At 56.5% G+C, this 27,931-nt stretch overlaps 1 protein-coding gene and 1 long non-coding RNA gene across 6 annotated transcripts; one reads left to right on the plus strand and one right to left on the minus strand.

Annotated features, from left to right (window-relative positions):
• The first annotated feature begins 439 nt into the window (after positions 1-439).
• On the plus strand, positions 440-26,881 carry DHX30 (DExH-box helicase 30). Of its 4 annotated transcripts, XM_071222143.1 has the most exons (23): positions 440-584; positions 2,413-2,507; positions 4,317-4,371; positions 8,820-8,915; positions 10,194-10,222; positions 15,895-16,025; positions 16,629-16,739; positions 19,338-19,630; positions 20,012-20,132; positions 20,736-20,885; positions 22,520-22,672; positions 22,952-23,788; positions 24,027-24,102; positions 24,184-24,288; positions 24,504-24,679; positions 24,889-25,095; positions 25,191-25,272; positions 25,347-25,540; positions 25,653-25,812; positions 25,898-26,055; positions 26,150-26,253; positions 26,331-26,470; positions 26,560-26,881. In XM_071222143.1, the coding sequence occupies exons 5-23, from the start codon at positions 10,216-10,218 to the stop codon at positions 26,811-26,813; spliced, it is 3,459 nt and encodes a 1,152-aa protein (XP_071078244.1). In that variant the 5' UTR covers positions 440-584; positions 2,413-2,507; positions 4,317-4,371; positions 8,820-8,915; positions 10,194-10,215; the 3' UTR covers positions 26,814-26,881. The 4 variants fall into 4 exon arrangements, with proteins under 4 accessions (XP_071078244.1, XP_024421638.2, XP_024421637.2 ...); XM_024565870.3 differs by lacking the exon at positions 10,194-10,222; XM_024565869.4 differs by lacking the exons at positions 440-584; positions 2,413-2,507; positions 4,317-4,371; positions 8,820-8,915; positions 10,194-10,222 and adding an exon at positions 13,813-14,056.
• LOC123480312 (uncharacterized) lies at positions 4,638-13,674 on the minus strand. Of its 2 annotated transcripts, XR_006656258.2 has the most exons (5): positions 12,075-13,674; positions 8,934-9,138; positions 8,451-8,627; positions 5,565-8,335; positions 4,638-5,493 (listed from the first exon to the last, which is right to left on the minus strand). It is a non-coding gene; the product is annotated as an uncharacterized lncRNA (long non-coding RNA). The 2 variants fall into 2 exon arrangements; XR_006656257.2 differs by having other exon boundaries at positions 4,638-8,335.
• Positions 26,882-27,931: the final 1,050 nt, after the last annotated feature.

Genomic DNA, 27,931 nt, shown 5'->3' on the forward strand with positions numbered 1-27,931 from the left:
GGGGATGTGGAGCAAAGAGGCGTGCCCACGAGCGGTGGAGGGGAAGGCGGATGGAAACCCGGAGCCCGAGCTGGATTTCGTTCCCGTCTCGGCCCTGAGCCGGCCTGTTTCCTCACGCGCAACCGGCGGCGCGGGGCCAAAGCCTCCATCGGTTCTCACTCTGCTGGACGCTACGGCGCTGCAAGAGGCGCAGCCCAGGGCAGCTCTCCGCGACCCCACAGCCACCCGCGCTCCCACTCTTTCGCAACTCCGCCGGAAGTCCCGCCTGCGCCCGCCCGGCCGTTCCCCATTGGGCCCGGCACAGGGTACCGCCGCGGGTTAGCGGCTCTTTGGCGTGATCCTCAAGCGACCACTGTGAGACCCAGAAGGGTACCCGCTCGAGATCCGCCGAGACGCAGGGTCGAGCGCGGGAGGCGGGGTCAGAGGGGAGGGGCGGAGAGAGCTGGAGCGGCAGGCGGGACTAGCGCCCCAGGACCCGGAAGTGGCCGCGCCGCTCCTGGTGGGAGTTGTAGTTCGGCCGTGGTTGGGGGGGCCCGCGGCTCATGCGCGGTGCACCGAGGCTTGTTTCACATCTGTAACAACAGGTGAATTGGGCTTTTTATTCTCCCCTTTTGTGCCCCCTTGAGGAGGTTGCCGCGGCTGGGGGTGATCGGCGCGAGGAGGGGTCCGAGTCCGACCGCTGGCTTGGTGGAGAGTGGGGCGGAGAAGCGGGCGGGCCCGAGGAGCAGGCCGGGCATCCTAGGCCTGCCCGGGAAGCCGGCCGGGCCGAGCCGTGGGCAGCCAGGCCTCGGCCTGCCGTTGCCATGGAGCCGGGGCGGGGGCGGGGGCCAGACGAGTCCGCTGGGGCCGGCTTGGTAGCCAGGGGCGCCGCGGGGGCCGCGGGAGAGGCCGCTTCATTGGCGCATCGACGCCTCCGCCTCTGGGGATGCTCCGTTTCCCGAGGCAGGGCCTGGAGAAAGCTCCTGGAGTGCCCTGGGACCTTTGTCTGCCCCCCGTGCGGCCTGGACCGTTCGTCCAAAGGGAGGCCTGGTGCAATTTGCCCCCCTTGGTTTGCCCCCTTTTGCACCGACCTTGTCACTGGGGGAGGCCAAGGGGTGAGGTGTTCTTTGTTTGCTGGTGGTGCCTTGTCCCATTTCGCAGGGGAAGACCTCATGCATGTTGGGTTCTTTGTTTGCAGTGTACTGGAGTATCAGGGGTCCTCAGAACCCCCAAGCCAGGAGCATGGCGTCAGCAAGCTATCTAGCTAGTCCTCTTGTAACAGCATTCATCACCTTAATTGTGACTTTGCAAGGCAGAGGTTGTCCCACTTTGCACCCCCAGTCTACAGGGGCTTGCCATACACTGTAGCAGGTGGACCGCAGATGGCCACTTGCAGACTCTCAAGCCGGTTTTTGTTGCAGTTTACTGGCCAGAGTGAAATGAGACATCGTGCTATGGTTTCCTTTGCAGTTTCTTGGAAGGCAGCAATCGCACTATGCCACTGTCATTGTGGGTGTTGACCACATCTTATAATTTACGCTTACAGCTTGGAGTTTTGGAGTTTTCATGAGAGAGGACTCTTCTTGACATAGTTTTTAGGATTTAGGATAGTGCTCTTTATTTTTGTAGGTGTTTAAGCTGCAGCAAATACATTCTTTGCTGCATTTTTTCGACCTGGGTCGGGTATCCCTTTACTGCCAAGAGATATTTACTCTCCATGTGTTTTAACTTATGTAGCTGTGGTCCAAAGTTCGTTGGAGACTTCTTGCCCCTTTCAACTTTTGAAGGTGTTACCATCAATTGTGTTATTTCAATGACTGACCCATGGGACATCTAGGCAACAGCACTATGTAGATATCACCTCATGGGAATTAGAGCCTGGAAAGCTTTGGAGCTCAGTCCCTAACCTACAGATTTACATTCTGCCCTGAGGCAGCTGTGGGATCTTGGGCAAGTTGTGTAACCTCTGGGAAAGAATTCCTGCCTCACTGGATTGTTGCATAGATAAGTGACATTAAGGTCTATAGAAGTCCTTTGTAAACTGTGAAAACGGTGTTCCACATCTAGTTGTTATTTTCCCAAACTGGAAGAGCTGCTTTACCTGCCTTAGATAGGCGAATCTTAGGTATGATGGGGGCAGAACTCAAAACTGCAACAGGCTGTGCTCTGGGCCTGGAGCAAACGCTTTAAGAACTCCAAACCCCTCTACCGTGAGATCTCTTCCTTGGTATCTTACAGGTGCTGACAACAGGGCAGCTTGCAGTTTGATGGGTCTACAGTAGGTCACAGCAGGTCCTGAAGTGAGGCCAGTGTGCCCACTATGTGTGTTCCATGCCACTAACAAAACTTGTCCTTGTTGTCAGAGTTAGTAAATAAATTTCAAGATCCAGGGAGGAGGCCATCTCTTTAGTGACCCAGCATTGTACTTCCCAGGGGGAGGCCCAGCCTCGTGATGAGGAGTAGCAAGGAGAGAATTCAGCTCCAGTTCAAAAGCCTACAAAGTCTGAGACTTCCTCTGCTCTTGTAAGGTAAGTTGCTGTAGCCACGTACACAAGGCAGTGCTGGATCTCATGCTCAGCCGCACTGTAGAGCAAAAGGCATGTGTGACGTTCCTTTGTGACTGTCTTAGAAAAAGGGTATCGTTTTTAATCAGTCATTATGGAAGCTCTCTGTCCTTGGAGCAGCCCATAGTGACTCTGCCTGGAGTTCAGTAGTGGTTCATTATGCAGGAAAATGGGACATAATATTATTTTGCTTATTTTAGTTATTTAAGAGCAACTCTGAGCCATAAAGTTTTCCAACAAGGAAGGCAGCTGTCTTTTCGATCTCTGTCAAATGTTCTAGAGCTCTGTAAAATGTCTCTAGAAGATTCTATTGTGAATATCATACTGTGTTTTTAGACCGACACAGGGAAAGTAGCCTCACCTATGAGTCAGGTTTGGCACGGAGAGGATCAGGGCTTTTGAAAAGCAACACCAAGAGTCTATTTACCAGCAAATTAAATTTCTTAGCAAGAAAGTATTGTTTCTTAAATAATCAAGTAGACATTTTAGATTTTATAGTATCCAGGTTTTCTTTAAAATTAGAATCTCTAATCACACCTTTTTTTTCCTTTTACTGTGGATAGAAGGAATCTGTGGAATGTAATTTCTTAAAGAAAATGGAATCATTGTTGATACTGTATTGAAGTTTTCTTTTTGAGCTACCCTATCCTATTGGGTGAAATTTCCGGCATCTCTGGGGGAGAGGAGGTTTGCCCTGGGTCAGCACCGCCCACCCCCCCCCTCCGCAGCCCCATCATTTGAGAAAAGAGAGAACAGCAGTCAGGAGCGGGAGTGCAGGCACCTGACAAGCTGAAGCATTGTGTAGGTGTTTTTAAACTAAGGCCACGTAGTGTTGCTGCACCAACCCAAGAATACTGCGTTCCTAAAAACATCTATGGTGCTGAGTTTGAGTGTTTTTTTTTAAACAAAATTATTAAACCAGAGGTGTCACTTATTTGTTCTCTAGGTAGATTCTTCAGTTAAGTGTACTAATGAGCAAAATGCAACAAAATGTTTTGCCAGCAATTGAACTTTTAACTTAACATTTGTCATCTCATAGAGACTTCTCCACGAAAAGCTTTTTACTTTGAATCACTACACAATTACCCTTTTTAAAAAAGATTTTATTGATTTATTTTTAGAGAGAGGGGAAGGAAGGGAGAAAGAGGGAGAGAAATGTTAGTGCAAGAGATGTCGATCTGTTGCCTCTCACGAGCCCCCAACTGGGGACCTGGCCCGCAACCCAGGCTGTGCCCGGACTGGGATTCGAACTGGCAACGGTTGGCAGGCCGGCACTCAATCCACTGAGCCACACCAGTCAGCGCCACAGTTACTCTTTGATATTGTCCATCACATCCCACTCCTAGATTTTGTGAAAGACCAGTAAACCAGTTTGTCCTTAAGGTAGTCACCAGTTCCACTTCCTGATACCACATGAGGAAGGGGTCTGTGTAGAATTTCACTTCCTCCTGGAAGTCCCGGGAAAACTGCGAGTATTCTGATGAGGAGGAAAACCTGTGCCTCTCATGATGAGACGCACCGCCTTCTGTTGAGTGGGGCTCAGGGCATTTGGGACAGAGACAAGAAGACAGCTCTCGGTTAGAAAGAAACTTGATCGCAATCACTCTAGGGTGGACATGGCCCTTCCATCCTTAAGAGGGGGGCAGCAGTTGGGGCGCTTCAGTGAAGGGCTTCATTTCTCTCGTCCTCCGGACAGCGCTGTGACCCTGAAGTCTTCTCCGTGGCTGCCTGGAGCAGGAATATTAACCATTGTCTCTTGGCCGTCCTTTTTAGGATTCCAGCTTTCCTTCCTGGCCAGAAATGTTCAGCCTGGACTCATTCAGAAAAGGTGAGAACGTCACGGGGCTTGAGCCCTTACGCCCTTCCTCCCCGTGCCGGGCCCCTGTGAAGGCTGTGAAAACCCCTCACCAGGGTGCAGGCCTTGGAGCACTTCTCTCCAGAGTTCTCCCTCAGCCCTCCTCCTGCACGGTGCCCGTGACTGCGCCATCCCTTGCCTAGGCCTTGGTAGGCATTTGCTGCCCCTCCCTCCGGAATGCCCTCTTCCACCCACGTGTTCACTGCTTGTTGAACCCCCCCCACCCCCGCCACAGTTTCCCTGGGCCCGTGTTTTATACCATTTCCTCTGTGCACATCTCTCGATTCTGTCAAACAAATGCAATCTCTCTCTTCTCTCAGCCTTTCCTCAGCTCCATACCTGTCCTTTCTTGGGCTTAGCCTAGTCCGAAGTAAGTACTGCACCCCTAGGTTGGAAGCTCCCTGCAGCCAGGGCCTGTCGTGCGTGTTGTATCACCCACAGTACCTGGCACGGCACGCTGCACGCGGTAGGTAGGCCTCAGTAAACACTGGTGGAAGCGGATTGAGTCACCGTTCTATTACTGGTCACAGAAGCGGTGGCAAGTCTTGCAGCCAGCGCCCACCAGCAGATGGGACGAGAGGGTTGTATCAGCAACGGCAGAGCCGAGCCGTGGTGGGGCTATAGGTAGTCTGCGAGAGCTGCCTACGGGAAGCCGTGCAGTTGGTGAGGACTGCTAGGGCCAGGTCCCCGAGGGCTCTGTCCGTCTTAGACAGTCACATGACTTTTCTCCTTTGAGGGAATAAAGAGTAAAAGGCCAGTGGCCTGTATTGAAGCTGATTGTGCGGCTCCTGTCTGAGAACATTTTACAAATAAACGAGAACCAGAAGAGACCTGCTGGTTACCTGTACTAAAAAGAGACCCACACAGTGGTGTCTCCTCTCCAAGTTGTGTCCCTGGAGGCCCGGGACACCCTGGCCAAGGGGTGCCCTGCGTAGCCACTGAGTGGGGCCAGGAGGAGGTCTGGATGTACCAGCGTCTGCAGCAGCCTCTTCCTGCCTCCTTGTCTTTCAGCCATCCCATCTGTTTTCACATTGCGTGAAAAAATTCATCTCTGTCATCCTGGTTTTGTGGGCTAGCTGTCTGAGAAAGGAAACACTGAACTGGAGATTAGTGTGGACAGCACACTTTGAGCTGAAAACTGAGTACAACTTAATTGCCTAGTTTACCTGCTAATCAGTGGGCTTCGTTGTCCACATCACAGAAATTGAAGAGAAATAGGTTCCTTCCGGTGGGAGCGGCTCTGACTTAGGAGTGCTGACTTTGTAGAGACGGAGGCCCAGCAAAGTCATGGTCCTCCTTTTTCCTGGGTATTTAGCTCTGGCGTGATAGGGAGATGGTCCCAGCTGACAGAGTTTGGGGCAAAAGTCCTTTATAGCATCTGTGATGTTCCTTTCTAGGCTGGGGATTGATTTGTTTGAGAGGCTTTCCCACAGGGTGACATCGTCAGCACTCAATGTAGTGGGCGGAGTGCAGCCTCACGGAGCAAAGGCTCCAGTCCCAGGTACCTGGGCATGTTGCCGGTGACTGAGCCACTCTGCCTCCACTTCCTCGCAGTGCACACTGGCCACGTCACAGGGTTGTTCCCAGGATCAGATGAGCTAATACATGTAAAGAGCTTAGAACAGGGCCTGGCACCTGGTACACTCACAATCCATGTTAGTAGTTAAATGACTTCGGGACTTAGAACAGTCTGGTTTGGGGCCTTGCTCTCCACACAGGTAGGTGTTGTGTTCTTACCATCAACCATTTTATGCTCAGGGGTCTCAGGGGAAACCATTAATCTGAAAAAGTCACTGCCTCGAATATTTCCCTTCAGGCAAAACCATCTTTCTGGGGTTACCTGACTGTGAGGCTGAATGCCCCCCCGTGTCTTCTGAATGCTGATACACTTGTGGTTTGCATCATGACCTTGCCAGTTTGTGGCACTTTCATCGTTATATAGGAGTATTCTTTATCTTCTAGGGAGTTTTTATGTTTCTTTGTTCCTCGTGACGCAAATGTGAGCTCCCTGCAGTGTCACGAGCCTTGAGAAGACGTGTGGGCCTGGGGGCTCCCTGGTCAGACTGGTGGGGGTTCGACTCTGGTCCCCCCTAGAAAGGTGTCAACTTATCTGATCCTGTTTCCCAGCCCCGTCTTCAGAGGCATAGTGAAGATCAGAGATGATGGAGGAGAAGCACTTGGCTGTGGTCTGTCCCCAGCCCCTGGGCTTGGGTTGGCAGGTGCTTGATAAACGTGAGCAGTCGGGTTTATTTCGGGTGCAGACAATAGCCGACGCTTTGCTGGAGAGCGACAGCCTGGCCTCAGCACGCAGTGTGCTGTGTGGCTGAGGGTCTGCTGCACGTGGGCCCCGGGGCGGAGACAGCTGTGTTTCACAGATGCTCCCTGGTGCAGGCGCAGTGGGACGGACCATTGGATGGCTCCGATGGTGACGGCCAATAGCACTTCCTTCTGGCCACTGTCTCTCCCATTATCTAATTTCTCCGAGCTGCCCACACCTCCCAACTAGAACGCTTATATGCCTGGAAAGTGACCTGGTACTGCCTTTGCCAGTGTCAGAATCAGGCCACAAAGAGCAAATGAGTCTTTTACAGGCAGCACAAAACTGAAAAACCCCAGGTCAGCAGTGGTCAGAGGAGGGGTCAGTGACACTGTTTTGGGATTATGACAGCTTGGCCCCAGTTACTGCAGATGCTTAATGAGACGATCATTAATCATCAAATCGTTCCTTCTTCTTCTTGTTTTAATCCAGCGTCCCTGAGTGTGAGTAAGGACCCTCTTCAAACAGGCGCAGAAAGGTTGAGCTGGTCCTTTCCAACCTTAGCTTCAGGCAGAGCTGGATTAGTTCCAAGATAAACCTGGATCCTAGGCACTTTGTTCCGGAAGACCCCCAGGCATTCCGCTGGGGCGCTGCGTGTGTTTTCTGCAAAGTCACACCCCATAGTGTCCTAAGAGGCCTATGGGGAGAGTGGAGTTGAGGCACCACGACCACAGCTCTATGGCCAGGGCAGGACGAAAATGGTCACTGGTGCCTGGAATGGTGCTCGGACCACCGAGGTGGCAGCTCAGTGACCGCCAACAGTGCACGAGGAGCACCCTAAGGAGAGCAGCACAGGCAGCTGCTAGGGCGATGCGGGCGGAGGTGGGACTCTGAGCCCGAGGGGCTGTGTCCCCAGGAGTGGCCCTGCGGGGAGCTTGGGGGACTAGGACCTGAGTTCAAGAACGTGCTCTTTTCCACAGTTTTATTATGAAAGATTTCAAAAATACTGAAATGTTGAGAAAGTTGTATAGCGAACACCCCTGTATCTCCCACCTCAACTCTCTACAGATGCTCCACTTTAATTTTGGAAAGATATGGCTGAAAGAGCTTTTACATCTCCTGCTGAAAATTATAATTCTGCTCCAGCTTTTTCAGTACCCTTGCCTCAGAAAAATTACCCTTGAACCAGGGGTTCTTACGTTTTGCTGATTGCATCCCCAGTGGACTGACTGGAAAGGAGCCAATTTGCATTACAGAAACGGGCACCGCTGCAGCAGAGCAGGCTGTTCAGGGGTGTGGGGTGTCCCTGCTCTTCTCCTGCCTCATGTTCAGCCACAACCAGTGGGGCAGACTGAGCAAAGAGCTCCTGCCTCTCTACCCCTAGACCAGTGCGTCTCCAACCGTCTCACCGTTTAGGGGGTTTTAGTGGCCTCCAGCCCTTCTTACCTGTAGAAGGCTCAGCAGGGGTCTTAATTTTAGTTCACTTATACCAAATATTTGGAACTTCTTAAAATGTACTGTAAAGGTCTCCTGATAAGTAGAATTTAGTCTCCAAGTGAGTGGAGACATTGGAATGGCAGACCGTTAGCTTGCAGAAAGACGGAGGCAGCTCGTGAGCGCGGTCCAGTCTGGGCCGTCAGAGAAGGCCCCAGCAGGCAGTTGGCCCCTCCTGCCCAGTTCCTAGAGGGAAAGAGAATCTGCAGTCTGCTGGCCGACATGGCTCTCTGCAGAGCCACGGCAGATCCAGAGGTGGCTACCACAGTGGGGACAGCAAGTGGGAGAAGCGAGGATTTACCTGGTACCGTGGCTCCCTGGTTTCAGCTGTTGTCCCGCATCATCTTCACAACTCCAGACTGGAGAGAAGTACACGGGATTGGCATTAAACTCGTGGAAGCCGGCTAAGGGAACGGGGTGCTCGAGGGCTCTTTTCAGAACCAAGGAGGGATCTCTACAGGGCGATCATGCACCACATCTGTAAAAGACAGTTGCCTTCTTTCAGCGTGGCGTTGGTGACACACTGTCTCAGAACCTGGGACAGGCTCCAGATACCACCTGGCAACCCTGATGCCCGGGGCCCCCCCGAGATGCTCCGGGGTGAGTCTGTCCAGGGGCCTGTGACTGAGGGGTCGGACCTGCCACCCTGACGCCCTCTCTCTTTCCCCAGACCGGGCCCAGCACAGGCAGCGTCAGTGCAAACTCCCCCCACCCCGCCTTCCACCCATGTGCGTCAACCCTGCCCCTGGAGGGACCATCTCTCGAGGTAAGGGAGGAGCCTCACCTCTGGCACCAGCTCCGTCCAGGGCCTGTGGGGAGGCGGGCAGCAGGGGAAGCCTGGGCACCGGGGCCACGAGTGAGGGGAAGTGGGGTCAGTGGAGCAGTTGGAGCCCTCGGGGTGAGACCACCTGGAAAGGTTTGGGCTGTTTCATCATCCTTGGCCACATGGCTTCCAGGGGTGTCCAACTTTCTGGCATCTCTGGGCCGCACTGGAATAAGAAGAGTTGTTTTGGGCCACACATTAAATACACAAACACTAACAAAAACTGACGAGCAAAAAAAAAAGGTTTTAAGTAGATTTACGATTTTGTGTTGGGCCGCATTTGTAGCATCCCGGGCACCATGCGGCCCCCGGGCCGCGGGTTGGACATCCCTGGGCTCTACGATCTCATTGGGCCTCTTTGTGTGACTGGCATGAGGCTTATGCTCAATCTGGACGTTGAGCACCAGTGTGGAGAATCTGTAGGGTCTGCATCTTCTAGGCAGTCCCTGGCTCAGGAAGAGCTGGGTGCTCCCAGCAGGGCCAGACCACAGAACCCTGACTTGGCCCAGTGCCCTCCATCTTGGAGGCCTTGGGGCGCCTGGCAAAGCACTTCCCCAGCCCCTCAAAGCACTTCACTGACCTGAAAATCTGCCTCTCAGTCCATTTGGCAAGGTAGGGTCACCATTTGGTGGGGGAGAATGTCAAGTGTCCCCAGACAGGTGCCAGCTCACCTTGGGTGCCACTGATACCCAGGGACAGGCCTAGCAGTAGGGCCCAGGGAAGCACCTCTGCCCGTGGGCATCTCCTTTCTTGCCTCGGCCTTAGCTCCTTTCCAGGTGCTAAGACCCGTGCCCAGTGGCCTCTTTCTCATCCTGACAGCTGCCCTTCTCTGCCCCATCGGCGCCTTTTCGCACCGCCCACCCTGGTTGCCCAGTGGAAGAACTCCATTTCAGGGCATGGAGTCTGCCTCGTGGAGATAGCATGTCCACTCTAGGCTCTGTCTGTAAAGTGCTTTAAAGATCAAGAGCTCAGGAAGGGTGCGGGGAGCACAGAGCACCTAGGCTCCTGCAGCTGCGCGGCCGCCATGTCCCTGAGCCATTTGCACACGCACTGCCCTGCTGCTGGGACCCTGGCCACTGACTGCAGGAGAGAAATAAGGACTTCCGGCCCCTCTGACCCTTTGACTTAGGTAGTGAAGAAATGCCACCCCCTACTGTTGCCAAAACAAGAGTTGATTGCCCTTTTTTTTTTCTTTCTTAAAATGCCCTGTAACTCCAAAAGGCTGAACGTTAACATTTCCAACATGGCAGGTGAGTGGCTCTGAGAGCGTCAGACGTGCTTTGGCTAAGCTTAAAGCTGGTTAGCGGGGACCAACCAGGCCGCATGGGTAGGCTGCGCCTCCTTGAGCACAGCAGGGGGGAAGGTCGCTGCCCCGGGGAGGGGCAGCTGCTCCCCATGGGGTGGCCCAGCAGGCCCCACTCTGTCTCCTCCGGGAGCACAGACCCCAATCCCTGTTGTCTCCTCACAGCCACTCCTCCAGGAGGCATCCGTGGGTGTGCACGTCTCTGCCTTCTCTCTCTGTCTCTCTCCTAAGTCAGGCACGGAAGCAGCAGACTCCTGAGTCCACAGATGACTGTGGCACCTTTCTCCCTGTTTTCTGGTTCCCTGGAGACTTTGCCGATGCCTTTCCCTAAGGAGGAAGCATGTGGCAGAAACAGTCTCTGGTGCAAACAGGGAAACAGCACTCAGAAAGTCATGGCCCCTTGAGTAGGTCCCAGTGCCCGTCAGAGTCAGATTTGGAACTGGAAAACACTGTCACCTTCTTTCCCAGTCCATCCCCGAATCTACTGCCAACCTCTGGTCAAGGCCTCTTTCCAAGGCAAAGGGTGAATAAACTAAAAACGATCCTCTAAGCCTCCCCTGGGAATGTTCCCACGCGGATCCGAGACGCAGAGCACTAGGAAGCAGCGTGGCTAATGCTCCCGGAAGGATCCTGGGGGTCACAGGACTGGGCTTTCCTGTCCACTCTCATACAGCTCTGTCCCCTTCTTTTCGTGTGGTGGTTTACCTCCAGGGGCCTTGTGCCTCACATATGTGACTGGACATCTGCGAGGATGGGTAGGGTGGTCAGGGTGGCCACCCAGCCCCTGTAGTGCCCCTTACCTTTCTTGTGGCCAACCAGGTGGACCTTGTCATTCCAGTTTGACCGTCCATAAAATAGCTGACTCTGGCTGAGTCATGTGGTGGACGTTGGCCAAGACCCCCGGTTTCTTCAGGTGTTGGTGGTCCCTCTCATGTCCCCTGCAGAAATGCATCGGTCTGCTCAAAGTCTGGCCTAATTGGGGCTTCCTCCTGTTGTTTTCTTCCTGGGCCCTCCAGAGTTCAGGGCCCTAGACATCCTCCTTCTGCTGTGCGTTCAGCAGAACCTTTACCCCTTACTTCCGTGCTACTGGCGCATTTAGTACCAGATGATATGCTTGATCTAGAAGTGAGCGGAAAAATCTCTGAGCCAGTAACCCTTCTTTTTTCAGAACTTCCCTTCTTTTCCACAGGCAGAGGTGCCAGTGCCCGCTCCCCAGGGAGTGGAGAGTGCAGGAGAGACTTAATGTTGGTGGAAAGGAGGAGCGGGACATGCTAGATCCTCCCTTTCTTTAATGTCCCGAAGCAGGAGTCAGCACACTTCCTGTAAGGGTCAGAGAGTAAATGTTCTAGGCTTTGCGAGCCATCTGGGCCACATGGTTTCTCTTGCAGCTGCTTAACTCTGCCATTACAGCATGACCCTGGTAATGGCTAATCCATGAGGAAATGTGCTCCGCTGTGCTCCAATAAAACTCCCTTTATATAAACAGGCAGTGGGCGGATGTGGTCCTCAGGCTGTAGTCAGGAAACCCTGCTCTAGACCAGGGGGAGAAGATCACAGAGCCAGAAGGCTTCCAAGAGCTGGTCTAAGAACTGCCCTCACCCTATAAGAGGCAGCGAGGTTTGTAGGGGTGAGACCTTTGCTGAAGGCGACACCAGTCAGAGCCCAGGTGAAGTAAGTGAAACAGGAAAAGGGGACAGGGAGCTCCCTGAGAACAAACTAGTTGGTTGATGCTTTCTTTAAAAAATAAAATTTCAAACGTTTTCTGAAACCGAGAAAATAGTATAATGAACCCCTCGTACCTGTTACCCAGCTTGAACAATTAACACTTCGTGACCCGTCCCTCCACTTCGGCCCCTTGGAAGCAGATTCGTGCAGCCACAGTGTTTCTGCCATAGCTGCCAGGTGGCTGTCCCAGCACGAGGGGCTTCCTGGCGCATCGGGTGGGCCCGGGCCCCGCTTTCCAGGTGGGTTCTTCTGTCCAGGCCATTGTCTCCTTCAGCTTTCAGGCACCACAGTTTTCAAAGTTTGCCTTCAGCCCCGGCTGCCACAAGCAGACTTGGTAAGCTGGATTCTCTTGAGGGAATTCGGGCTGCTAATGACCCTTAAAAACTACAGAAGTTGGGTGGGTGTCTCAGCTTTCGGCAAAGGAATATGCCGCTTGGCCAAATTCAAAGCCTTTGGAGAATTATGTTGTGCCCCAAGGGTCTTGCCCTCCCAATGCGGATGATCGGGGTAGGGGGCTAGATATGGATGGGGTGTCCCCTTATGAGGTCAGACCATCGCTGCGAAGGCTCTTTCCTCTTGCCCCTCTCTGTAAAAGCCCACTGAGGAGGGAGTGGAGGCACTGGAGTTGAAGCTGCCCCATCCTGCCCTGGGTCTGTCTCTAAGGGACCTGTCCCGTTGCTGCGGACCACAGAGGGCAGGGTCTTCTCTGACAGAGCACTCTGCAAAGCACTCTGCCTTCCAGACACTCGTTTTATCCTAACCACAGCCTGGCCGAATGAGCAGAGTACATTTGTCCTGATGTTCCCAGTTGGTGCCTTCGCCTAAGGTGCACAGCCGGCGAGTGGTCGAGTTGTCACTAAAGCCCAGTATTAACATTCAGATCCCACGTTCCTGCCCTGGGCCAGCAGCTTTCACAGTGTTGGGAACTTGTTAAGAATTGCAGGTTCTCAGGCCCTACTCCAGACCTAATGAATAAGAAACTGGGGGTGGCTCCTAGCAAGGTTTTAATGAACTCTCCAGGGGATCACCAGTGGGAGATCCAGAATTTAAACAAGAACAAACAAAACCCTCCTAGGCAGCTTGCCCCCAACTGCACTGCCAACCTCCATCCTTCCAAGAGGGAGGACCCCTTGCTGTCCTGGTCCCTGCCCCCGCCTGCCCATTCATTCAGCCCGATTTACAGCTGACCCAAACCCTGCTGCTCAGCTCCTGAGCTGGCAGGAGAGGCATGAGCCTGGCCAGAACCCAGGCATAGTAGCTTGGAAACAGGATCCCATCTGGCTTTCAAACGAACTGGGGAGGGCAGCTTCAGACTCTTCGCTGGACCAGCTCAGTTTGGGGCACAGTGCCGGAGCCGGGTACTTTTCACCTCTGACTCCAGCCCTGGGGACAGGTGTGGTCTGCTCATGTCCAAGAGGTCTTCCCCCTCCCGGCTCCGGGTTCTCCCGGGGTTACTTTGTAAGCCATTCTGTGAGATGTGTGCCCCAGTCCCACAATTCTTTTACACTCGGCGCCCGGCGGGCAAGCCAACCTGCCACGGCGTAGGAGAGGTTTCGTTTCCTCCGGGGGAATGTTGAGCTGAGGCCTGCAATGTTTCCCAGAAAATCTCATTCCCTCTTGCAGCCGCAGATTCCGATGATCTCGGCAGGGTGGGGGCCGGGGCCCACGGGTAGACGGAGCCTGGAAGGGAGCGGGAGGCCCTGGGCTGAGAGAGGCGCGAGCTAGGTCCCCAGCTGGGGCGGGCTCGGCTCCGCCCTGGGTCAGCCCGTCCGGCAGGGGGCGCGCGGCCGCCGCTCCGCCCTGCTGTCCCAGGCCCGCCCCGGGCCCGCAGGGGCCGGTGGGAGCGCGATGGCGGCCGCCAGGAGGTTCATGGCGCTGGCCGCCGGCGTCTCTCCTAGTCTGAGGCCTCCGGTTCCCCGTGCCATCGGGCGACAGCGACGCTCGCGCGGCTTCTCCTCAGGCTGCGCCCATCCGGACGGCACCAAGGAGGCCGCCGAGGCCGAGGCAGGGGTGGCCACCTGCGGGCCCGGGGAAGGCGACGGAAGCGTGGTGAACGGTGAGGGCAGTGGCGAGGGCAGCCGGGCTGCGATGCCCTTGACTCCTGGGGATGGCAGAGCTAGGGGCGCGGGTAGGGGTCGGATCTGGCGGGTTGGGCCCTCTCTCCGGTAGCGGCCGAGACTGCCATCCGCTGGCGGGCCGCAGCCTGCTTTTGCAAAGCTCAGCGTGGCATAGACCCAAATGGACCCAGAGCGCAGAGGTTGTGGGACCACAGCGCCTGCACCTGGCGAGAACAGGTGAGAGGTGCGGGACCTCGAGGGAGTGGGAGAACACAGGTAAACGTCCAGGAATGGGTGGTCAAGGATTAGACTTAGAGCATCAAGGGTAAGCGCATCCTATTGGTGTGGAAAAGAGCTCGAAATACACCTGGAAGTTCAGGATCCCAAATAGAGACAGAACGATTGCTCCAATGGAACCCAGCGCTGTGCCTCCTGAAAAGTGCAGGGAGCAAAACCGGTGAGAGCACGGTTGCCCATCAGGGATGGATAGAGACAGCTGGCCTCTGCCTGCCCTGTGCAGCCGGAGGGGCCAGCGGTGCACCTCTCTGTGCATATCTCTATGTCTAGGGGCCCCTCGATGGTGGGTCTCACTGTGGGATCAAAGCCTTTTGAGTCTATTTAGATAGTACTGTTTCTTCACTGCTTGAGGCTTGGTTGCTTTACAAGTTATCGTTAAGAGGGAGCCAGAGCCAGACAGAATCCTCCCTCTTGGCCAGGTGACACAGGATGCTGCCCCAAGGAAGCAGTCTTAACCCAGGCAGCGGGGTTGCATCAGAACTCCTGGAGGAACTTTTACAAAATACAGGGCCATCCCCCAAATCACCACCATCCTCAAGTGCCCTGCAGGGACCAGGGTGTCTGTCCCATGCTGTGAAAATCTCCCCAAGTGACACATGATTGATTTCATGCAGGTGCAGCTGTGTGCATGTACCCCTTTTTGGATCTGGTTTAAAGTTCAGTATAATGCCAGAGACTGTGGGCGGAGAACGAAACAGCTTCCCATCTCCGCTGCCAGCCTCTGACCGTGGGTTTCTGGACGGGCTACTCTCATGCTTTGGAGCTCTTCTGTTTTTAACCGCTCCCAAGGGCTTTCTTCGTGGTCTGGCTGAGCCCTGTGTCTGGCACCAGCTGCCTCTAGGTGCACAGCGCACTCCTGTGTGCTCTTGGGTTAATCCAGGTAAAAACAAGTGAGGTGTCTCTCACGGTGTCTGGTGCCTCCTGCCACCACTTCTGCAGTGAGGCTGGGGAAGGGATAGCTCACGCCTTTGTCTCAGCTCCAGAGGTGTCAGCTCAGCATCCCTACATGTAATTTGGCTCTAGGCAGGCAGGCCTTCTGCAGGGTGCTGGGGTACAGGAGAGCTGGGGCCTAGGATTCAGACTCAGACGCTGGGGCCAGTCCTCCCTTTTATTTTAGGCGGGGCCTGGCATTGTCTTGATCTCCGCTTCGTGTGTGTGTGGATTTTTGTTTTGTGGCTTTGTTCCTTGCCTTCTTCCAGACATCAAAATAGGGGTTTGTTGCCATCTGGGGTCCTGTAGCTGATGTATTAAATCAGGGGCTTGGGTGGGAAGAGGGTGCAGGCTAGTTCCCCTCTGGGGTGTGTAGGTCATTGGCCCTTCTCCTTCGGGACATGGCTGTGCAAGCAGGTCTAGCCCCACCCCCCTTTCCCTTGTAAGCCCTGAAGCCGTTTCTCCTTTTCTGAGATGCTCCTGGATGGTTGGGATTGTGAGCCCACATCCTGGGTGTCCAGCCCAGGGTTGCCCCGATACACACGCCATAAGAGTTTTTTTTTTTTAAAGAGAAAGAACAGCTGTAATACTTTTGTTCTTATTTTCTTAGCTTCTAGGGACCTATTAAAAGAATTCCCACAGCCCAAAAACCTTCTCAACAGTGTGATTGGAAGAGCCCTTGGCATCTCACACGCAAAAGACAAGCTGGTCTACGTGCACACGAATGGGCCGAAGAAAAAGGTAACTTGCTGGAGGTGGGGGAGTGTCGCTCTGACTCTCAGGGTGGAGGCTGGCTGTCCTTTTCTCCCTCAGATTGCTTTGTCAGAGAGGCCATTTCTGAATTGAAAACTGTCAGAGGAGGCACTTTCAGAGCAAAGCTAGGTCTGAGGAGGCGCCTGGATTAGGGAACAGGAGCACAGGGCAGGTGAGGCGAGGCGTTGTCACGTGTAGCACCGGCCTTTGCCCTGGCGCCTGGTTTGGTCCCCCATTGACTCACTGGGACCTCAGAGGGCTAAGGTTCATGATGGAATCCTGCTTCTGGAGTCTTGTAGGCTCTGGGACCCACAGAAGCATGCAGGCAAACCAGTCTGAACGAAGATTTTTAACGTTAAAGATGGGTTCCACTGTGCCCTCTGGCTAGAACATGGCACTTTGAAGAAGCAACACAACTCGAGGTGGGACGAAGGGCCTGAGGATGGGAGAGTTAGAGCTGTCTGTGGCATTAATGAGGGGTGGGTTCTGCTGCCGCGAGGTCCATGGCTGTGCTCCTGATTCTCCCTGTGATTTGCGGCGACTCTGCCATGGGGAGAGGCACAGCTCCTGATCTTCTCTTCTCTCCCCCAGAAAGTCACCCTCCACATAAAGTGGCCCAAGAGCGTGGAGGTAGAAGGCTATGGCAGCAAGAAGATCGACGCCGAGCGGCAGGCTGCAGCCGCGGCCTGCCAGCTGTTCAAGGTGATCCTCCCTGAGTGAAGGCCAAGCAGACTTCTTCCTGAGAAACCTCTAGCCCCTCGCTGACGGTCGCTCAGGGAGAGGTTGACGGGGTGCTCCACCACTCATGTCCTGAGCCCTTCCCTCCTCGCGGTTCCTTTCCTGCTGTTTAGCCTTCCTGTGGTTCCAGGCACCACCCAGAGGAGCCCCTGAATGAAAACCGCTCCCTGTGTCCAGCGCCCTGACTACGCTTCCACTTGGGTTTCTGTTTTCCTTCCCCGCTGTTCCATGTGGGTTTTCCGTGTAGCCAGGCAGACCTCTCTACTTACAGTGGAAGCATGGCGGTTGCTGCTTTTACTTCTCAGGGCTTGGCCGTGGGCTGCTTTTGCTGCTTTCAAGCTTAGAAAAAGAATTCTTCCCTCTCTGGATGTTTGAAGGAGCTTTAAATCCAGACTAGGAGCTGCAGGTCATGGTCATGTTGCTCCTCGGCCATTTCTCTGTTCCCTGCCTGTGCTTGCAGCCTTTTTTCCTTTGTGTGTTTAATTGAGGGAAAATACCCCCAAATTAAAATATACCGTCTTAGCCATTTCAAAGTGTGCGGGGCAGTAATATCAAGCCCGGTCGCACTGTTGTGCACTGACCTCCAGGACTTTTTTCTCTGCAAAACTGAAACTGCGCCCGTTACACAGCGATACCCCCCAGCCCCTGGCAGCCAGCATTCTGCTTTCTGTCTGTGGGAGTCTGACCGCTCTGAGTAACTCATATAAGTGGGACCACACAGCATTTGCCTGTCTGTGACTGGCCCGTTTCACTCAGCATGATGTCTTCAGGGTGCACCCGTGTCGTGGCGCGTCAGGTGCCCTCCTCCGGGAGGCTCCACCGTGTGGGTTCACCACGGCTTCTTTATCCATTCAGCCGTCAGTGGACGCTTAGGTCGCTCCCACCTTTTGGCTCCTGTGAATAATGATGCTTTGAACACGGATGTACATGTGTCTCTTCGAGACCCTGCGTTTACTTCTCACCAGTGCAACTGCCAGATCCTGTGCTGGTTCTGTTCTGAATTTTTTGAGAAACAACTGCACTGTTCACAGTGGCCGCCCCATTTTACATTGTCACCAGCAGCGTTCATGGGTCCGATTTCTGCACGTCCTCGCCAACACTTATGGTTCCTTTTTGTAACGGTAGCCCTCCTGATGGGTGTGAGGTGATAGCTCATTGAAGGTTTGATTTGCGTTTCCCTGGTGATTACTGATGTCAAGCGTCTTTTCACGTGCTTGTTGGTCCTTCGTGTATCTTCTTTGGAGAAATGTCAAGTCCTTTGCCTATTCAGATTGTTTGGGTTTTTTGTTGTTGAGTTACAGTTCTGTGTGTATTCCGGATTTCATAGCACTTTTTTTCTAATATCTGTACCTGTTGGTCTTCAGCTTCCCACCCCCCAACCAGATGTGTTTACCGAGCCTTGCGCTCATGTGCCGTGCTGCCCAGAGGTGCAGGCCCCGGGCGGAAGGGCGCACCTCAGTCCTGAGGACTGGAGCGGGCTCGTTCCCATAGCGGAGGAAGTCTGCCTGGGACTGGGATGGAGCGGGGCCCTCCAGACACAGGGCTGGAGGTGTACGGCCCATTGGTGGCTTCAGAAACCTGAGGAGTTTTATGAAGGAAGGATGTGGTCACTGCTTAGCTTCTCATGAGTCAGGTGGGGCTGAAGCCTGTCTGCAGAGGGTGCCTGGGCCACGGCACCTGCTGTCCCTGTCATGTGGCCCTGATGTCAGAAACCCCCTTGACACGTCCGCATGTTGCCTGTGTTCTCATGACCACGCCCAACGTGAGTTTCCCGAACGTGCGCTTTACTTGTACTCTGCACCTTGTTCTAGCTTCTCCCTTAAAGACCTGGTGGCCTGCATTCCTCTTCTGCCGCGTAGTTTCCGGGCTTTCTGGGTGCAGGGACCAGGTGTCACCTGTCCTCCCAAAGCTCAGGGCAGCCAGCATGTCGCTTTGTACGTGCCAGGGACTCAGCAGGTGCCCTCTCTGGTAGCCTCTCTAGAACACGATGATGCTATAGCACATTTTAAAATAACATTTTTGTATAAATGGCTTTAAAAATGTTACAGGTTCTTTCTAGAATATGTTTCTAGGATAGGGTTCTTTATTTTTCCTGAGGCAAGAACCTCCACCCCTTTGCCCCGGGTTCCATCCTGCTTGGTGAAGCTGTCGCCCTTCACATTCCTTACTGCTGTGGGGAGCCGTGCCTGCCACGTCCTCCCGCAGAACACAGGGTCCTCGGGGCAGAAGGGAGGTCTGTTTTATGGTGTGGGCTGCCTGGGTCCAAGTCGCCATAGTCCCTGCGGCTTCTTAGGTCACGTAGTGAATGTGTCTGTTGCTCTGTGGGGTTTGAGGCTTTTTTGTTTGTTGCCTTTTGTCCAGTAGGTATAAGAATTCCCCTTGTAATTTTCATCTGTCAGAGATAGGCATTTTACTGTTTTCTCTGTGCCAGTTCTGGACTAGGGGCTGAGGCAGGTAGGCAGGTGGCTCTTACATGAGGGACTTAGGAAGTAACTGGGCAGGTTCCAGGCAGGCCGAGGTGTGAGGGTGGTGCGGACCCTTACAAGGCCCCTTTCCCCCCAGGGCTGGGGTCTGCTGGGTCCCCGGAACGAGCTGTTTGATGCAGCCAAGTACCGAGTGCTGGCCGACCGCTTCGGCTCTCCGGCTGACAGCTGGTGGCGCCCAGAGCCCGCCATGCCGCCCACTTCCTGGCGGCAGCTGAATCCCGAGAGCATCCGGCCAGGGGCACCTGGGGGCCTGTCCCGCTCCTTGGGCCGAGAGGAAGAAGATGAGGAGGAGGAAGAGCTAGAAGAGGGGACCATCGATGTTACTGACTTCCTGTCCATGACCCAGCAGGACGCCCATACCCCCCTCAGGTACGGCAGGAGGTGGGGAGGCGGGCTGTACCTCCACATGACAATGGGGGCGGTTATTCCCTGGGAGCCTCCTCTGAGAAGGGAAGGCCCTGCCCCATGTTGCCGCCTGTGCGGCTGGGCGTTGGCACGTCGTCAGCATGGCCCTTCCATCTAGTGCACCCTGGGTCACCCAGAGGCCCAGTGACCACTCTGCCTGCCCCTGCTGTCCGGTGTGGGGGGGGGGGGGAGCTGAGGGAGGGTCAGCCATGCTGCATGCCTGAGAGGGTCACAGGCCAGCAGAGATGCCCTGCCTGCTGCGACTGCCCAGTGCCCCCAGAGCCCAGCGGGAATTGGCCCTGGGGAGCAGAAGAGTTTTTTCACCTACACTTTTGGTCCTCCCAGGGGGGGTTCCCTTGAAATGACAGATGACGACAGTGCTGTCAGGGCTCTGACCCAGTTTCCACTTCCCAAGAACCTTCTGGCCAAGGTGATTCAGATAGCGACCTCATCCTCCACAGCTAAGGTGAGTGGGGTTTCCTCGTGTTGTGCGTGGGTGGGGAGCTGGCTGGGCTGCGGCTGGTTTTCCTCAAGACCAGGCAGGAGGAGTACTAGAGGTGCGTGGAAAGGTGGAGCAGCAGGGACACAGCGGAAGTCACGCAGGAGCTGAGGTTGTGGGCTGGGGGCTGCGGGGGTGGCGGGAGGCCCGTACCTGTTCACGCCTGACGGGCAGGGCCTGAGGGTGGCCATCTTCTTGAGGTGTGAGCTTCATCTCTGTTGCCAGTGGAGGGCTGTGGTCAGGCAGGGCTTGTCTCCAGGTCCCAGGCCTTTCTGGCCCCCCAGGATGTACCTGGTTTAGCACACGCAGACAGCCTCAGCCCCCAGCTGCCACCACAGCTGTTTGCCTTGAAGGTGCTGAGAGGGCAGGGAGTGGCGTGGCCCAGGTGCATCCTTGGCTGGGTAGTCACGGCACAGGAAGAAGGGCCGAGGGGGCTCGCCTCTGGCTGCACAGTGGTGCCTCTCCTGGGGCTGAGCTGCGGGGCCTGTGTGTTGGCGTTTCTCGGCACTGGCAGTGCCAGACGTTTGCACTCTCTGCCTTTTTATAACCGTCTGCCCACCTTCCCTGTAGAACCTCATGCAGTTCCACACTGTGGGCACCAAGACCAAGCTGTCCACCCTCACCCTGCTCTGGCCCTGTCCCATGACCTTTGTTGCCAAAGGGCGCCGCAAAGCAGAGGCTGAGAATAAGGCAGCAGCCTTGGCCTGCAAAAAGCTGAAGGTGAGTGCAGGAGGGGCCCTGGTATGAATGGGAGATGTCTTATGTCTTCCTGTGACCCTTGGCAAACTGGCCCACTTTCCCAGGAAGTGAAGCCCACCATACCAGGTCTTTAGCCTGGACGCTCAAGTCCCTAGTGTCCCAGCCTTGTCGGGCTGTGTGGCGCTGCTTGTAGGACTCCCCACAGTCCCTCTGGAAGGGCTCTGTCAGCTTAGTCTGTTGGCCACTGTTGGCCAGAGCCTGGATGGAGGGGCAGGAGATGCATCCCTCATTCTGGGCGGCGTGAGTCTGGAGAAATAGTGCCTGTCGTGAGTGGCAGACTAGGTGCCTACAATGATCTTGAGCACCTGGGCTTTGTGACCAAAGTGAGTGAGATGACGTTTGTCGGGGGTGAAGGTGAAAGGAGCAGTCAATGTCAAGGCGGAGGCAGCGGCCACTGCTGGCAGTCCCTTGAAGGGGCTTTGAGGTCAGCAGGTGCGCCAGCAGCGGGGTTGGCGTTGAGACTGCCTGGGACCTTGGTGATTTGAACCCACATCAGTAGAAGGTTAACTGCAGGACAAGACAGGAAAGAGGCCCCACTTCACTCTGAATGGCCGGGGACACCTCTGGTGCGTGTTTGGCTCTGAGAACCGTTTTAGATACAGCCAATGGTGAGAGGTGACGAGAGCTTGGAGAACAGGAACGGGACGGGGTGGTAAGTGGCGCCTGAGGAGGAATGGGTGTGTTACCTGCAGCAGCAGTGGGGCTCATCGAGAGAACTTGGAGGAAGGCTTGTAGCTTGATGGGCACACCCCTGTGAGCAGAAGCCTCCCAGCTGGTGGGGTCCTGTCTGGGGAAGCAGCAGCTTCCAGGTGGCAGCTGTGTTCAGACAGCAGAGGGGCCCCGGGTAAACTGCAGTCCTGGGGGTGGGGGGATTGGCCGCTAAGGGGGTGAACTTCTCGGAGGAGGGACTGTTTGATCTGGGCTTTGGGGGGAGAGCAGAATGCAGCCGTTACAGGTGATGAGAGCACAAACTGTAGGGAGAAGTGACTGGTTGATACACTTGCCCGAGGCGTGGGAATGCCCGTTTTATCTCTGGTCAGGTGGCTTAGGGCGCTCGGGGAATTAGGATGCAGTATTTCCCTTACAGTGGCTTATTTTATCAAGTTGTGTGAGTAGAAATTTGATGTACCTGTAGGATGGGGTCCCCTGGAACAGGTGCCAGGCAGACAAGAGGTGCGGTGGGCTGTGGAGAGGCAGCAAAGGCAGAGGGAGCCTGTGAGGTGCGTGGGGGGCCATCCCGGTGGGGCTCACCTGTCCGCAGATCCATGCTGGGGTTCGTGGAGGTGAGAGCAGGCGGTGAGGGTCTCCAGCTAGCTGCACGGGGACACGTTCCTCAGTGGGACCCCCTCCCTGGGCAAGTGTGAGGCTGTCCTGCTCAGACATGTCAGATCTTGCTTTTCTTGAATTTTAACTTTTTTTTTTTTTTTTTTTTTTGGTGATTTACATTTTCCTGGTTCCTAACATCCCCCTCTCTGGCATCACATCAGCCAGAAAGGGGTTGCTTTGCATGACTCCTCTCTGGAGCTCCTGAGCCCGCCTGGGCGGGTCCCAGGCAGGTGGGGGCCTAGACTGAGCTGTGTGTGCCCCCTCTGCAGAGCTTGGGCCTGGTGGACCGGAACAACGAGCCACTCACCCACGCCATGTACAACCTGGCCTCCTTGCGTGAGCTGGGTGAGACCCAGCGCCGGCCATGTACCATCCAGGTGCCTGAGCCCATCCTCCGCAAGATAGAGACCTTCCTGAACCATGTAAGAGAGCCCTTCACATCCCTGTCCCCACCGCCCGCCTTCTGCAGACCGAATGCTTCCACCTGCAACAGGCAGTGGTAACTCCCCATTTCCGGACTGGGAATGGAGCCTGGGAGCACCTTTGCCCCCAGCAGCCTAGCCTTGCCCATGAGCGTCCCTAGGAGGCTGGGCCACAGTGTGTGACCCGCATGAATCACATGGAGAGGGACTGGGTGTGAGTGAGGAGGAAGAAGAAGGTATTTTTCTTTGACCACGTCGCTTACCTCCCCTGTCTCCCAGTACCCTGTGGACAATTCATGGATCTCCCCGGAGCTCCGGCTGCAGAGTGATGACATCTTGCCCTTGGGGAAGGACTCTGGGCCCCTGAGTGACCCTATCACAGGCAAGCCCTACACGCCCCTGTCAGAAGCAGAGGAGGTGCGTCTGAGCCAGAGCCTGCTAGAGCTGTGGCGGCGGCGAGGGCCCATCTGGCAGGAAGCCCCCCAGCTCCCTGTGGACCCGCATCGGGACACCATCCTCAGTGCCATTGAGCAGCACCCAGTGGTGGTCATCTCCGGGGACACGGGCTGTGGGAAGACCACGCGCATCCCCCAGCTGCTGCTGGAGCGCTATGTGACCGAGGGGCGTGGCGCCCGCTGCAACGTGATCATCACCCAGCCACGCCGCATCTCGGCCGTGTCTGTAGCACAGCGGGTCAGCCACGAACTGGGCCCCACCCTGCGCCGGAATGTGGGCTTCCAGGTGCGGTTGGAAAGCAAGCCCCCGGCCCGAGGTGGGGCCCTGCTCTTCTGCACGGTGGGCATCCTGCTGCGGAAGCTGCAGAGCAACCCCAGCCTGGAGGGTGTGAGCCATGTCGTCGTGGACGAGGTGCACGAGCGGGACGTGAACACAGACTTCCTGCTGATTCTGCTCAAGGGCCTGCAGCGGCTCAACCCGGCCCTGCGCCTGGTGCTCATGAGTGCCACGGGTGACAATGAGCGCTTCTCTCGCTACTTTGGTGGCTGCCCTGTCATCAAGGTGCCTGGCTTCATGTACCCCGTCAAGGAACACTACCTGGAGGACATCCTGGCCAAGCTGGGCAAGCACCAGTATCCGCACCGGCACAGGCACCACGAGGTGAGGGGACATGCCCATTTCATCCCACCCAGGGCACTGGGCCTTTCCTCTGTCTCTGTGGCCTGGTGGCCTGTGGTGAGTTATCCGTCCCGAGCCTTTACTTTCTCCATAGAAACAGAATGATAGGGCCTCCGTGGCAGGGGTGCGGTGAGGGTTGTAGGTGACAAGTCAGGTGCCTCGGCCTCACTGAACCCCTCCCCCTGGGGCTATGACTGTGGCCTCTCTTCCCCCACCCCAGTCCGAGGATGAATGTGCACTCGATTTGGACCTCGTGACGGATCTGGTTCTGCACATCGATGCTCGTGGGGAGCCAGGTGGGTGCTTCCCCCTGCCCTGTGCCCACCCTGACTTCGTGTGCTGGGAGCAGCCACTCATGCCTGCAGGTTCCTTTTCAGGTGGGATCCTCTGCTTCCTGCCTGGCTGGCAGGAGATCAAAGGTGTGCAGCAGCGCCTGCAGGAGGCCCTGGGCGTGCACGAGAGCAAGTACCTCATCCTGCCAGGTGAGAGCCGCGCGCCGGGCTTCACGGCCCCCAGGTGCCTCTCGCCCTCTGTCCGGGGGAGTGACCCAACTGGGACTCGTGGGGCCAGGGCTTCTGACCAGACTGCAGTCCTCGCTGGCTCTGCTGCGTTTCCTGAGCACACCGACCTGGGCCTCGTTCTCACGAACGTGGGCGAAAGTCCTTGCCCGTGACCGGTGCGTGCTTGCTGCCCCCAGTGCACTCCAACATCCCCATGATGGACCAGAAGGCCATATTCCAGCAGCCGCCAGTCGGGGTGCGCAAGATAGTCTTGGCCACCAACATTGCGGAGACCTCCATCACCATCAACGACATCGTGCACGTGGTGGACAGCGGGCTGCACAAGGAGGAGCGCTACGACCTGAAGACCAAGGTGGCCCCACCTCCCAGCCCCACCAGCCCCCAGCGAACAGCCCCAGGCCTGCCGCGCGTGTCTGGGGAAGGCCGCACTCTGGGGTCCCCGTGTGTCTATCAGAGGTGGGGAAGCTGTTGAGGGTTAGGTGAGGCGACGGCCAGGCACAGGGGGAGCACTGAGGAAGGCCTGTGGCGTCCGAGTCACTGCTCACCTGCCCCCTCCCCTAGGTGTCCTGCCTGGAAACCGTGTGGGTGTCACGAGCCAACGTGATCCAGCGCCGGGGCCGGGCAGGCCGCTGCCAGTCAGGCTTTGCCTACCACCTGTTCCCGCGGAGCCGCCTAGAGAAAATGGTCCCGTTTCAAGTGCCAGAGATCCTGCGCACGCCCCTGGAGAACCTGGTGCTGCAAGCCAAGATCCATATGCCAGAGAAGACGGTGCGGCCAGGGCAGGGCGTGGTGGGCTGGCCTCGGGAGTAGTGGGTGGGACACAGGCTCACGGGGTGGGGGGCTCTGCTGTGTCCTCGCTGCAGGCAGTGGAGTTCCTCTCCAAGGCCGTGGACAGCCCGAACATTAAGGCGGTGGATGAGGCTGTGATCTTGCTCCAGGAGATCGGTGAGTGGGCAGGTCCGGGCTGGGCTGCAGGGTGGCCGGTGGGGGTGGGGGGCCTGACAGCTGAGCTGTTGCAGGGGTGCTGGACCAGCGGGAGTACCTGACCACTCTGGGACAGCGCCTGGCCCACATCTCCACTGACCCCCGGCTGGCCAAGGCCATAGTGCTGGCTGCCATCTTCCGCTGCCTGCACCCACTGCTCGTGGTCGTTTCCTGCCTCACCCGGGATCCCTTCAGCAGCAGCCTGCAGAACCGAGCGGAGGTGGACAAGGTCAGACCAGTCCCGCCCCATGGCTCTCTGGCACTCCCTTGCAGCCCTTCACCACCTCCTGTCCTGAGGTGGCCTCTTGTAGTTCTCCTTGTGACACTCCTGCCCCTGCCAGGTGAAGGCACTGTTGAGCCAGGACAGCGGCAGTGACCACCTGGCCTTCGTTCGGGCTGTAGCCGGCTGGGAGGAGGTGCTGCGCTGGCAGGACCGCAGCTCCCGTGAGAATTACCTGGAGGAGAACCTGCTGTACGCACCCAGCCTGCGCTTCATCCACGGTGAGAGGGGCCCCACGCCTGGTCTCCAGCCCCGCACCCCTCCCACCTGCACTGGGCTTCAGGGGCACCCACTCTGCCTCCCCAGGACTCATCAAGCAGTTCTCCGAGAACATCTATGAGGCTTTCCTGGTGGGGAAGCCCTCGGACTGCACGCTGGCCTCTGCCCAGTGCAATGAGTACAGCGAGGAGGAAGAGCTGGTGAAGGGCGTGCTGATGGCGGGTCTCTACCCCAACCTCATCCAGGTGCTGCCTCAGGGAGGGGCTGACTGGGCCCCAGCCGCCTTCCCCATCCCCAGCTCCTTGCTTAGCTCAACCTTCTTTCCCATCACCCCTGCAGGTGAGGCAGGGCAAGGTGACCCGGCAGGGGAAGTTCAAGCCCAACAGTGTCACGTACAGGACCAAATCAGGCAACATCTTGCTGCACAAATCGACCATTAACAGGTGGGGGACAGGCAAGGCTGGGCAGGGCAGCTACGATGGGCCAGAAGGGTGGCCTCACCCAGCCCTTTGTTCCCCAGGGAGGCCACGCGGCTACGCAGCCGATGGCTGACGTATTTCATGGCTGTCAAATCCAACGGTAGCGTCTTCGTCCGGGACTCCTCCCAGGTGCACCCACTAGCAGTGCTGCTAATGACCGATGGGGACGTCCACATCCGTGGTGGGTACCTGTAGACCTCCCACCCTGCTCACTGCTCCACGCTGGCTGGCCTGGCCTCACCTAGGCTCCCATCCTTTCCTCTCCCCCAGATGACGGGCGCCGGGCCACCATCTCACTGAGTGATAGTGACCTGTTGAGGTTGGAGGGTGACTCACGCACTGTGCGGCTGCTGAGGGAGCTGCGCCAGGCCCTGAGCCGCATGGTGGAGCGGAGCCTGCGCAGCGAGCTGGCCGCACTGCCCCTCGAGGTGCAGCAGGAGCACGGGCAGCTGCTGGCCTTGCTGGCAGAGCTGCTGCGTGGGCCCTGTGGCAGCTTCGACGTGCGCAAGTCCGCTGACGACTGAGCCCTGCCGACGCCGGGGCTGTGTACAGAGTGCAAATGTTTATTTAAAATAAAGTTCTATTTATCCCTTGTGAGCATCGCTATCCGCTGGGGGCTCCTCTTGGGGCCTCAGCACCCTCTACGGTGGGCCGTGGTTCCCCAGACCGAAGAGTGAAGGCGGAGAGGTGGGGCACAGGCTGCCACCCGAGGTGTTCAGAGGAAGCCACCCCCGAGAACTGAACCACCAGTGCTGTTAACCAGCTTGCACTGCTGGGCCAGCCCAGTCTGTCACAGCCGCTCCTAGAGGTACCATGGGTGGCCTGTCGTAGTGGTCACTGTCCTTGCAGGTTGGGACTCGAGTGTTGAGCAGCATCTTCCTGGGGCTATGGTCTGGTCTGGCTGCCACCTCCTAGCCCAGACAAATGGGGAAGTTCCATGGCAACCAGGGCCCTCTGGACCAAGTGCCACAGGTCGTGCAGCAGGACTGCCCCTTGGTCGTGCCCACAGGCTCCCAGATGAGGACTGGTGGTTAAGACTGCATGGATGCACACCCGCCCCTAGGGGGGGGGGTGTAGGGTGGGATGACACGTGGAGACAAACCAGGACATACAGGAGACAGGGCCTGCATGGTGGGACATCACGAGTTTTATTTACTCTTAAAATGGTTACATCAGAATCACAGACATAGGTAATGGCTGAGCCATAAGCAAACCAGGCAGTACAGAAATGTCCCACCCCCCACACGGCTGCAGGGTAGTACACAGCACACAGGCCTCTGGTCCTCCCGTCAGGGCAGCCACCTCAGCCTCTGGCTTGTGAGACCTTTCAAGGGAGCTGTGGTCAGGCCACCCAGAGCTCTCCGGCTTGAGTCACTTGCCCAACCCTGGCCCTTGGCTAAAGGAGTGAAAGGAGCCAGAGGCTGTTGTCAGCCTCAGCATCTTTGTGGCAGATTAACACAGTGAGGGCGCCGGTGCCCTCAGGCCCCGCCCCCCACGGCTTCCATCTCCCCAGCTTCATCCTGCCCCTTTCTCTTGCTGACAACCACAGGCGCCCTGATTTCCCTGTGTGGTGGCACATTCTAGAGACAGTCTGGCTCTGGAAGCACTTTCTCCCCAAGACCTACAACTTCTTGGTACGCAC

The sequence above is a fragment of the Desmodus rotundus genome, chromosome 8 (assembly GCF_022682495.2).
Source record: "Desmodus rotundus isolate HL8 chromosome 8, HLdesRot8A.1, whole genome shotgun sequence".
Taxonomy (NCBI): Eukaryota; Metazoa; Chordata; class Mammalia; order Chiroptera; family Phyllostomidae; genus Desmodus; species Desmodus rotundus.